Here is a 12,320-nt window from a genome sequence, read left to right as displayed (position 1 = left end):
ACTCATTTCTTTCAATATAAGCCATCTTCTTACATGATTTCATTTCAAAATCAAGGCTTTTTCATGGGAAATTGGGTGATTTTGGGTAGAACTTAGGATTTTCAAATTTAGGGGATTTGGACCTTGATTTGAGGTCCGATTTCAAAACAAATTCTATATTTGAGTTCGTGGATGAATGGGTAATCAAGTTTTGGTTCGAACCTCGGGTTTTGACCTAGCGGGCACAGGGTCGATTCTTGACTTTTTAGGGAAATTGATAGAAAACCTATAATTTAGCATTGGGATTGAATTCCTTAGCATTTATTGATGTTGTTAAATTAATTTGGGTTAGATACAAGTAAATTGGAGGCGAATTCTAAAGGAAAAGCGATGTTTGAGGCTTGAGTCGGCCGTGGAAGTTCGAAGTAAGTGTTTGGTCTAACCTTAGCTTGAGGGAATAGGTGTTGTGCCTTATTTGCTATGTGTTAGTGTAGTGTACGACGTATAGGTATGGTGACGAGTATCTACGTTGGTGTCAAGCATGCCCGTGTCTCAAATTGTGATCGTTGTGTTTTCTTAACACTACTAAAAAATTGGACTATTGCAACGGTTCAAAAACTGTTGCAATAGGCAGTAAAACCGTTGCCATAGATCTATTGGGACGGTTTAGCACCCGTAACATCAGGTCGCGTGCCAATAGGCCAATTGCAACGGTTTTTTGCAACGGTTCGAAATTCGTTGCGATAGGTCTATCTATTGTAACGGTTTAAGAACCGTCGCGACCCCTTCTAGTGCGACGGTTATTCTTTCAAATGTGACGGTTCAAAACCGTTGCAATTATCATTTTTTGCAACGATTGTAGTGGCTGTTGCAACGTGTTTTTGATGCTATAGCAACGGTTATTAGAGGTCTTAAGAGCTATCGCAACGGTTTTTAAGAGCTATCGTAACGGATTTTGCCTATTGCAATGGGATGATGGTTTATGACAATAATTATTTATTTATATATATACTTAAATTTATATAAATCACAAAAGAAACTATGCAACAACAAAATCACAATCCAAATAATCAAGTAGTATTATCTTTTATTAAAGAAAAATGTACAATACTGTTTGACAACTTCAAAGAGTTGACATACATAGAACTTCTAAAATAAAAAATTCCTAGAACATCTAAAGACCTTGCATCCATCAACCAATATCTAAAGTACTTCACTTCTTTTGTCTACTCCTTCTTCATTTGCTTTACCTACAAAACCATCAAAAAACTAAGTTATATCGGATTTATTTGCATAGCGATTAATTAAAAAAGAACTCACATGGAAAGGAAGCAACATACACAAGATTAACATATAGTTCAATTTAATCAATTTTACAGTAAGTCAAAAGAATGCAAGTTGTTAGGGACTACCATCCAAATAATATCCAAATGAGTCCGACTTAAGGAGTATAAGTTGCATGTGACAATATTAAATATGATAGGCAAGCGTTAAGAAAAAGGCCGCAACTTCATATTTTAGAAAAACCAGTCAAATGAGAAACACCAAACTTCATACGGCAAGAACTCCATATCTCAGTCCCATTCAAACACAAAAAGCAACAACAGGCAGAAGCACTTATTCATACTAATATGCGCCAGCAAAAATAACTTTACTTGTTGTAACAAGCATCTTCAATAACTCCAGGTAATATCAATAGAAGCTATTAAAAGTAGAAAGAAAAAAATTACTGTGCACACCTTCAGGTTGTTAGTTTCATACCCAACTTCACACATTCATATCCAACAATTAGTTTCAATAATTAATTGCTAGAGAGTACACCTAATACATTCTTATCACAAAATTGAAACACGAAGAATAGTTTTAACATGATAATGCAGTAGTATTGCAGTATCAACAAACAAATTGATATTAACACAAAAAAGATGAAGTTGCATACTTAACTTGTAATATGCCTTTCACATGCTTCAGACAATTTATCTCTCTTTCGACGGCTAGTATAATTAGCAAGAGGTAAGAATAGTAAAGGTATTGTATCCATTATGCAAAAAAAGTTGAAAACTTCACACTGCTGCAGGTGTATAAAAATAATATTATGTTACATGCCACTTTACATATGTAGGTATTTTTAGAGTACCAATAGCACAAGAGATAACTCACTTATAAATGAAGTACACAACATCAACCAAATCAGCTAGGTTTTAAGGTGTATCCATGTTTGAGCTTCTCTCCATGAACGAACACACAATGTTCTTTACAGTATAGAGGAGAGTTTCCAGATAAAGCAAGAAGCAACAACAACATTGGAGCTCTTACACCATACTCATTAATTTCAATTTTGGTAGTCATTTTACTGCCTCCAAACTGGACTTATTATGACAATCAAAATTATATTTAATTGCCTGCAACACTGGCCAAATAACTTAAAAGTCTCTTCCTCAATCCAATAAAATTACATTAGAGCAAGCCTACTCAAAAGCTCTATGATAGGTCTAAACCTTGGAGCATAGACAACACAAAGGCATAAACAAATAAAACTGAAGAAGTGTTCAATATTATTAAAAAAATACCAAACTAGTACACCGAACAAAAACATTATATATGTTATTAAATTTAAAAATTCGTCTCTTGAACTATACTAGTCACAAAAGATTGAAATAATGGAATTAATACAAGAAATCTATTGAAGGAAAGAGGCAAAAATATGATCACAGTTTAATGATTATTCACTAATCATTGCAGGGTATACAATCTTCAAGTTGATATAAATACTCAAGCTAATACATGATATTTAAAAAGAAAAGAAAACTTCAAACTTCAATGCTTAAGAAAAATAGAGAACTAAAGAAAAATATATATATTTCAACAACAGTTAAATCAAATAACATTTATAGACACACAAAGAGGTTCTAAGATAAATATCATCAAATAGATAGCCACTACCAAAAGATAACTAGTCGTTTTCATAATATCAAAACTTAAATAATTTTTAGATTGTAGACCAAACTATACCTTTTCAAACATGGATAAGGCTCTATCATAGAATCTCTGCACAAGCTTATATTAATAAACATGTCACAACTCTGAAAAAGGAATAGAAAGGGGATTAGACTTAGATACACCTAGATAAGAACGGGTGACTCTTCTAACACATAAGCAAAGGACAGAAACCTTCTAATACTAATGAGACTAGGTCATTATGATACAAAATACAAGGTAGGAAATGAGTATTTCACATTATTTCTGGTATAATCGCACTTGCTTAGATGAATGAGATTGCCTTCATAAAATGAATAAAACTTTAAAGGATATCTCATGGAACAAAGGTTACTAAGTCTTCAATAGTCAAATTAGGAAGAAAAATAATGTTTAGTTTGGACTTTGGTTTCTAAATTATTTGAGGTAATAATATGATTTTTCCCTGTTGTCACTTAGAGCCTTATTAGCATTTTTCCAGACTTCAAACCTTAAATAGCAAGCTTTAGTCAATAAATAGAACTAAAACTATCTTTCATTCTTTGAATTAAATAGTGATGCAAGAAGTCGAATTTAGAATCTTTTATCCTAATCGTCCAACTTTAACATAGTACAACATTAATACTACTTCGTCACAAGTCAGATTAGCAAATTTCAAAGTGTCGCCTTGTGATATGCTATTTAGATATCTACCCATACACACTCATTTTTTAATACAAATCATCTAAAACTATTTTCCCATTACTAAAATTGCACACTTGAGCTACGATCTGTTTACTTCTTCCCTATTCCAAGAAACAAAATGAAAGGAAGAAAACATAAAGAGCCTTTGAAGCGACATGGTAAACCATGTTTCTCTTGGAAAGTCACTGACTTCCAGAAACATTGCCGCAGCAAATGGGGATAAGAGTATCTCATCATGCAGGACAATGAAAAGTTTAGGTTTTGAAAGAATTTCCGAAATGCAATTTTTGTATTTGTAATACTAAAGAAAAATAGACTGTAAAACCTCATTAACAGGAATTCCATGAGAATGTAACCTCTTGGTGTATAGCCTTTTTAGGTCCCATGACTGATGCAAATGCATCAACTGATTGACTACAATCTTCACTTTCTTGAGTTGATTGAATTTTTTCCATTTCAACCTACAAATCAAATTAAAAGAGAAAAGAGTTCAAGCAAATAAAATTGACTCAATAATTAAGAAAAAAGAAATGATCTCAACAAACATTAAAATTAGAAAACTTTGTACAATTTTGCGTAATGTATCTTCATATGAGTCCTTCTATACTCGACCAAGTTTTCTTTGTCTTGTAGCCACAAAAAAGTCCTTGCTTGACACACCATCAGTATGTTCCTTCTTTTTTTCCTAGTTACATGAACGTTGACATAAAAATCAGCCTAGTAAGGTGAACAAGTTCATATAAAATGAAGTTCACATTACTTCACCCTAATAAGTACCTTATACTACTCAACTCATGCTCATAAACACAAGTGTTAGGTGCTTATATTAAAAATCACTTAACATGAAGTACTTATAAAACATTAAGGTGCTGGTTGATTAAAATTATTGAAGAAGTGTTTTAACTTACTGAAACACTTCTTTTATGCACATGACAAACTTTTGTAACTAAGAAGCAATTGCACTATTACTCTTATTTCAAACTCATATACACAAGTTAAATACAAGGTAGGCATGATTTAAGTAAAAGAAACCTCCTGCCTAAATTAATCAATGCGAATAAGAATTTAGAATGATTAATCTCACGACCAACAGTCTATGATACATTCTACAAGTAAAATTATACTTTTCACCCTTACGAAACTAAACTTTGTGAAGCCACTAATGAAAATCAAACATCAAATATTTACTATAGAAAAGTTATTACAATATATATATATATATATATATATATATATATATATATATATATATATATATCTGCAGCATTGACATATGCCATAACTCATCCGTAAAATTCTTAAGCTATAACTTAGTGACTAAGATTTGGTGAAGGATGCAACTAAAACTATATAATACTCGAAACAGAGATATGAGCATAACAAATTCGGACATATTTGCACCAGAATTATAATTTTGCAGCAATACTATGGTAGTCCGTAAGATAACTCAAAATTCATATTACACTTGATTTTCCAGAGAGATTCTCTCTTTACTTTCTTTTACATTTAAGTTTACATTCTTTCGTGTCTTCTATAACAAGAATATGTATGTGTGTGTGCGTGTGTATATTCTATAACAAGAATATGTATGTATGTGTGTGTGTATATATATAGTAAATGAAAAGTTAATTTATGTACCTGGTGTACCTGGAAGATTTCTTCTTTTCTTGGAATAAGAGTTGGATTTAGAATTAGGGTTTGGTTCAAGAAGTACATCCTGAGAATGATGAGGCAGTACTCTTTTGACAGAAGAAGGAATTGCAAAACATCACCAGACATCGTTTGAAAAAACAAAAAGTACTTTATGTTTTCTTCTAGATGACTATAATCAAACAGTTGGTGCATTGAAACTTGAGGAAATTTTATACCAAACAGAGAGTACCTTTGCAATTTTATTTATACTAACCTGAAACTAAAAATAAATGAAGAGAAACCCTAACTTCTCCCTAAAACCCAATTGTAAGAAATCCAAAAATTGAAACCAAAACCCAATAATTGAACCCCCCAAAAAAAGCACAATTCCAACAAAGCACATGTGAATATGAAAGAATCAGAAGACATGCACACTTCGTCACTCCATTCAAACAGAAAAGACCAACAAATCTGGTTACAAGGAATATTAAGACCAAAATCTCCATTCAAACACAACATTGGTGAATCTGGTTACCCAATTTTATTAACAGAATTTACAGCGTTGGCCTCTATACATGATTCAACCATTGAGAAATTGGAAAGGGACAAGAAGAAGAACATGCAAAATAAATTAGAAAAACTCACGAGATTACTTGGAGGCCGGGGCTGTGAGTTGCGAGCAGTTGGCGAGGAAAATCCCTAATTTTTGGACGAAGATGGGAAGAGGGCCGAAGCTTTTGCTTGTATTGTCATCGAGTTCTGGGAAATTACTTAAAGTAAAAATAAAAGAAAATAGGGGTTTTGGCGGGCTTAGCAAAAATTAAGAGTGAAAATGTAGAGGGAATTAATAACCGTTCCAATAGAATTTTTTTCTCAAATTTCGTTTTCATAGATATATCTATTGGTACAGTTTCCAAACCGTTGCATATAATAAGATCTATGGCAACGGTTACTGAAGTGTTGCAACGGTTTGATAGCTTAAGTGTATTGATAGCACCCAGATTCTATTGTCACGGTTGAAACCGTTGCTATATACCATCTATAGCGACACTTAAGAAACCGTTGCCAAAAATTCCGTTGCTATAGACCCATTTTCCAATAGTGTAATAAGTACTATGTATGCCTAAATTGTTGATTATCCATGTTGAGTAAGATTTATGATTCTCTTCTTGGTATTTTGTTATTGTTGAGCATTGGCTCTAGTTGAGGTGAAATTGTGAAGTTGATTATTGGTACAAGTTGGTTTATAGCTGATTCCCTTGTCGGGACGTATTTAATTCTTATTGTTGATTCCCTTGCCGGGACATATTTATACTTATTGTTGATTCCCTTACCAGGATATTGTTGTTGCTATTGTTTGGGTGAGGAAAGAGTGATAAATCACGAAGGGTGATGCCATGCACATTAACATTCATATTATGCATATGGTGAGGAAAGAGTGATAAAACACAAAGGGTGATGCCGTGCACATTTACATTGATATTGATGCATATGGTGACGGAAGAGTGATAAAGCACGAAGGGTGATGCCGTGCACATTCATACTTATTTATATGGTAAGGAAGAGAGGTAAAGCACGAAGGGTGATGCCGTGCACATTTTCATTACTTGATTGCATTGGTGAGGATTGAGAGTAAAAGCACGAAGGGTAGTGCCGTGCACATTTTCATAACTTGATTGCATTGGTGAGGATTGAGAGTAAAAGTACGAGGGGTGATGCCGTGCACTTATTTCCGGTTTGTTATGATTTCTTGCTGTTTTTGGTTCAAATGCCTTAATTGTCTTATTCCACTATTACTGTCATTCTTTGTGTTCGTATTTCCCCCATAGCATGTTATGCCTCCTCGTTACTTTTGAATTACTTTTGTTACTATTATTCTGCTAGATATTGTGTAACTGCAGGTTAATTATTTGTTGTGTCCTAGCCTCGTCACTACTTCGCCGAGGTTAGGCTCGACACTTACCAGCACATGGGGTCGGTTGTGCTGATACTACACTCTGCACTGTTTTGTGCAAATTCTGGTACTGGAGCATACGGACCTTTGCTAGGGGTTGCTGCCTTCAGTCCATCGGAGACCTGAGGTAATCATGCAGGCGTCTGCAGGCCTTGACGTCCCCTTCCTATCTAATTTCTTTCTGCTCTTTTTTATTTCAGAGACAGACATGCATTTATTTTGTTCAGACCCTGTTTGTAGTATTCTTAGATAGTCCGTGAGATTGTGATACCAGTTCTGGGTGGTTTATATTTATGGATTCGTATTGGTATTCGCTTAATCGTTAAATTTCGTTCTTCCGCATTATTATTTCCGCTATTTATAATATGTTAACTTGCGCTTGTTAAGAGGTTAAAAATGAAATGGGTAAATTAATCGGAATAGTTGGCTTGCCTAGCTTTCACTAGTAGGCACCATCACGACTCCCGAGGGTGGGAAATCCGGGTCGTGACAAGTTGGTATCAGAGCTCTAGGTTGCTTAGGTCTCACAATCCAAGGACAAGCTTGGTAGAGTCTGAGGGATCGGTACGGGGACGACTGTGCTTATCCTCCAGAGGCTATAGAGTTAGAAACAGTTTCACTTCTATTCTTCTCTATCGTGCGATTTGGTTTCTCAATGCTAATTGAACTTCTACTCTATTCTTTCGCAGATGGCGAGAACACGTGCATCTTCATCCGCTGACCAGCAGCCCGAGCCCCCAGCAGCAGCTCCCACGAAGGGCAGAGGACGAGGCCGAAGGCATGCTAGGGGCCGAGGCAGGGGCAGAGCTTAGCCCAGAGCAGCACCACCAGCAGCGGAGCCTCAGGTTGAGTTTGATGTTGAGGTTCCTGATGTTCTAAACGTCAATACCACACAAGAGGGGGGGGTGATTTGTGTGGTACTCAATTTTTCGCTTAAACTGCTTCTGGAAGGACCTGGTTCTTCTAGGTGTACTTATTACTACTGTTTGCGGAATTAAAAGTACATAAAATAAAGAACACAGAGATTTTACGTGGAAAACACCTGGCTCAAAAGGTGAAAAAACCACGACCTACTACTCAGTAGGATTTTCCCAAACTTCCACTAAAATCACTGAGCCAAAACTGCATTTACAAAACTCTTTGTAAACCTAAGGATTAACTCTAATCCCGTTGTGGCAACCAGCCTCTAGCTGCTGCGACAACTTCAAGTTAACTCTAACTTGAATACTCAAAATACCTATTACAATTGCTTCTAGATAAAGCTGAAAGGTACAATATGAAACACCTACTACAATTGAACTAGAAATAAAGAAAGACACATAAAACTCTTTATGGAGCTGGTTCTTCAATCGGGTTCATGTAGCTTCTGGTTTGCACACTTGAATCACACACGAACTGCTTGCAAAAAGCCTTGCTATTTTGCTCCCAATTCACGTTTAACTTCTGCGTTTTTGTGCAACACTTTAATGTGAGAACATCCTGCAATTTATAGAGTTAGTAGATGAAGAAATAACTAGAGTTCTGATGCAACTCTTCCTTGGTGGAAGAGTTCTAGTTGATTTCAACTTCTAACTCCTTCCCTATCTTGACTTATGTTCTCTTTGATTAAGGAATCCTTCTCCTTATCAATTATGCAACCTTTTCGACCAGGAGATATTAAATACATCAAGTTAAGCTTATCTCCATCACGTGCAACCCACATGCTCAAATCTGCCCGTTTTTGTGCACCTGAGGGATGGACCACTGGATGGACCTGGTTCATGTCTGAGTTCCTTTGTCAGTCTTCAAAAATAACCTTTACTTGGGCCAACAAATTCCCCCTTTTTGATGATGACAAACACTGTGCTTTTCATATTCTTAGTCCATGCCAGAACTCAGCTCAAACATCAACACAATGTTAGAAACATTTTTCCGTTATATCACTTATCATCAAGGACCGGGTACATTAGGTTATAAACATCACTGTTCAAAGTGTAAACATCACTTGTTTAAAGCACAACCTTTTTTTCCCCCTTTTGGCATCATCGAAAAGTTGCATAAAAAATGTGAGATAACCAGATTTTAAAACTTACTCATGGCCACTGGGGCTACTTCAAATGCAAACATGGATTAATCATCATAGATCAAACTAAGAATTTCAACCATCAAAGAAATATAAACAAACAGTTAGAGAAAAAATAGTGAACTTCATTGATGATTGATAAGATTCTACCACAGCGCATAAGAAGAAATAAAAATACTGAAAACATGAGCAAAAGAAACAAAACGTCCCAAACTGGGTCACTGGTTGATCTACACTAGGCTAGGATTTAAGGCTTGGAAGAGGTAGGGGCTGGGTTATTTGCTTGGAGAAATTTCAGCATGTCTTGAAGAATTCCATCATTCTTCTCCTTTTCCCTTGCAGGTTCAGTTCTGAGAACATCTCTCTCAGATTCTACCTCAACCAATCGTGTCTTCAGCCTTGCTATCTCAATATCCTCTGCCTCACTCTCCTGTACCAAGACTCTGACTTTGCTATTGATAGGTGTCTTTTTAGATGAACCAGGTTCATTAAGAATGACATTGACTTCATAATCGCAAGCAAGCAGAGTATTAACCCCGAAATGATCCTTGCTTGTACCTTGAAATGTGCAAGCACAGTTGTGAGAATGAAACCATAAGGAATGGCATGAGTTTTGGTGCCATTGATAACTCTATCAGTAGGTCCGCGAGGGTTTCCTATTCAGATGGAACAGGTTCATCTATAACTATTCCAAGTTGAACCAACCCCTCAGCAGCTTTGCCAGACCCACTTTCCCCTGTTTTGCTCACACTCTCTTCTATTTCAGTAAATTCCTCTCCCCAAACAACCATTGCACCAGTGTCTTTTATTATACCAACTGAAGTGGGTGAAGAATTAGCCACTCTTGTCCCCTTTCCCCTCACAGTACTCCTAGCGCCCTTGCTCTCCTTTTTTTTCATTTTTACCACCAACTTCTCCAGATTATGTAGACTCTATACCTGCTATACATCCTACAAATCTATTCTCCAAATTTGCAGGAACTTTAGAAATTGTCTCAAGAGAAACTTTAGAATTAGAAGATACCTGTTCAGTTTTGAAAGACCTACTTTCTTCCCCCTTAGTAGCAGACTTAAATGAATCTTCAGATTTCTAGGATTCTTCTTCCCTACCTGCTTTCAATTGCTTGTTTATTTGCTTGGTAATGAAGGATTTTCAGAGGTGTTTGACATATCTCGGCTAGGGTATGAGAAGAGAATTAGATTATGTTTGGAAGATGAAAGAAGAATGAGAGTTTTTGACGGCTTGAGAGAGATGAAGTAAGGAATACATCAAAGCTGATCAATATACAGAGGAATAATTGATGGGGTAGCTACATCTTTTCAGACTCTTAGAAGTTTAATCAAACTGAAATTCAGCTTTGAAGAGACATTGGAGTGTATCCCTAGAATCTAGGTACTTCCATTTGGTTGGGACTCTTTTGAACGGGACTGGTACACTTGTAACGGATATGTCCAAAAGGAGTTTGGTATTTGGTAGGACTCTCTGCTCATGATCCAAATATAGTTATTTCAAATTATGCAGAGTGTAGAAAACATACCGTGTTATCTTGATGAACCAGGTTCTTCACTGATAATTCTCTTGTGTGAGTCTAAATTTGCCAAAATAGAGAAAATATCATTAGAGATTAATGAGTCATTTTAACACATGGCACAAGAGTATACTATGGAAAGGATGAGACTGAGCAAGAATTAATCTAATTATACACAATTTATAGACTTTCTAACCAATTTTTTTTTTATTTTTTATCGTTTAACCTTGAACTGGTCCTTTTAGGTGATCTTAATCATCCCTAATTCCAACCTGTTCCTCTCAAAGTGATCTCTACTTAAGGATTTTGTGAAGATGTCAGCAATTTGCTTGTCAGTAGCACAAAATTCCACAGTGATCAAGCCTTTCTCATAGTTGTCCCTCAAAAAAATAGTGCCTAACATCTATGTGCTTAGTTCTATTATGATGAACTGGTTTCTTTGTCATACTAATAGCACTAGTGTTATCACAAAAAATAGGGATGCAACCAACTTTAATACCAAAATCCATCAACTGCTACTTGATCCACAACAATTGAGCACAATCATGAAGCAGCAACAGCATACTTCACTTCAACAGTAGATAAGGCCACTGAATTTTGCTTTTTAGTAGCCCATGACACAAGACATGAACAAGGAAGTGTGCCATACCTGAGGTGCTCTTCCTATCAACTAGAAAACCTGAAATCGAGCACAAGGACCTACACTGCACACAATGTCAGGTCTGCTAGTAGTGAGATATAAAAGAGAACCAATCATTCCCCTATACAACTTCTGATCAACAGATGAACCAGGTTCATCTATATCCAATTTCGTGGATGTTGCAATATGAGTGTCAATTTCTTTAGATGTTTCTTCCTGGTTTTGTTACTAAGGAATAGGTTCATGGACCGGTTCCCTCGAGATTTGAGGATCAGTTCCTCTCTAGTCAGTTCCCCCTGTCATGTTGCCCTGGGTAGAAGAACCTGTTCCATCACCTGTTCCTTCTTCTGGTGCAGCTTCAGTCTGGACTGTGATTTCACCATTTGAATTTCTTATCAGCCCAATCTCTTCATTATCTTATTCCTGCCTCTCAGAAAGAATGTTAGTTTTAAAAAAATAACATATACATTTTTTTTACACACATAGTTCTTTTACTCTATATCTTATAAGCTTTACTATGTGAAGAATATCCCAAGAATACTCCCTCATCACTTCTGGGATCATACTTACCTAGGGAGTCTTTGCCATTATTGTGCACAAAGCACTTGCATCTAAATGCCCTAAGATGGGATATATTTAGCTTTCTCCCTTTAAGTGACTCATAGGGAATCTTCTTAACAAGAGGTCTAGTCATGCAACTATTTATGATGTAGCATGCAAAAATTCAGCAAACTTAGCATTTTCAAATTTAGTTCCATGATCAGACCTAATTGATGCAGGTTGATTACCTAGTTGTTTATGAGTTTTTCTAACAAAATAAGTAAACATGCCAAATGCTTCATCTTTAGATGTTAAAAACAATGTC

At 35.8% G+C, this 12,320-nt stretch overlaps 1 protein-coding gene across 2 annotated transcripts; it reads right to left on the bottom strand.

The window, feature by feature from the left end:
* Positions 1-1,034: 1,034 nt before the first annotated feature.
* On the bottom strand, positions 1,035-6,112 carry LOC109208988. Of its 2 annotated transcripts, none has more exons than XR_002065287.1 (5): positions 5,917-6,109; positions 4,208-4,324; positions 3,996-4,100; positions 2,992-3,062; positions 1,035-1,229 (listed from the first exon to the last, which is right to left on the bottom strand). XR_002065287.1 is itself a non-coding variant. In XM_019372157.1 (5 exons), the coding sequence occupies exons 2-5, from the start codon at positions 4,300-4,302 to the stop codon at positions 1,226-1,228; spliced, it is 306 nt and encodes a 101-aa protein (XP_019227702.1). In that variant the 5' UTR covers positions 4,303-4,324; positions 5,917-6,112; the 3' UTR covers positions 1,035-1,225. The 2 variants fall into 2 exon arrangements, 1 of the variants encoding a protein (XP_019227702.1); XM_019372157.1 differs by having other exon boundaries at positions 3,965-4,100; positions 5,917-6,112.
* Between the last annotated feature and the right edge of the window lie 6,208 nt (positions 6,113-12,320).

This window comes from Nicotiana attenuata, unplaced genomic scaffold (genome assembly GCF_001879085.1).
Source record: "Nicotiana attenuata strain UT unplaced genomic scaffold, NIATTr2, whole genome shotgun sequence".
Lineage (NCBI taxonomy): Eukaryota > Viridiplantae > Streptophyta > Magnoliopsida > Solanales > Solanaceae > Nicotiana > Nicotiana attenuata.
The sequence above is the reverse complement of the archived record's forward strand: the minus strand, read 5'-3'. Positions and strand labels throughout refer to the sequence as shown.

Excerpts from the sequence above, each read along its gene's own strand:
- LOC109208988 (XM_019372157.1), bottom strand. The coding sequence starts at position 4,302 with ATGGTGTGTCAAGCAAGGACTTTTTTGTGGCTACAAGACAAAGAAAAC. Across the intron at positions 4,101-4,207 it reads AAGATACATTACGCAAAATT|GTTGAAATGGAAAAAATTCA; the intron begins GTACAAAGTTTT and ends TTTGATTTGTAG. Across the intron at positions 3,063-3,964 it reads ATGGAATTCCTGTTAATGAG|AGTTGTGACATGTTTATTAA; the intron begins GTTTTACAGTCT and ends TTCCTTTTTCAG.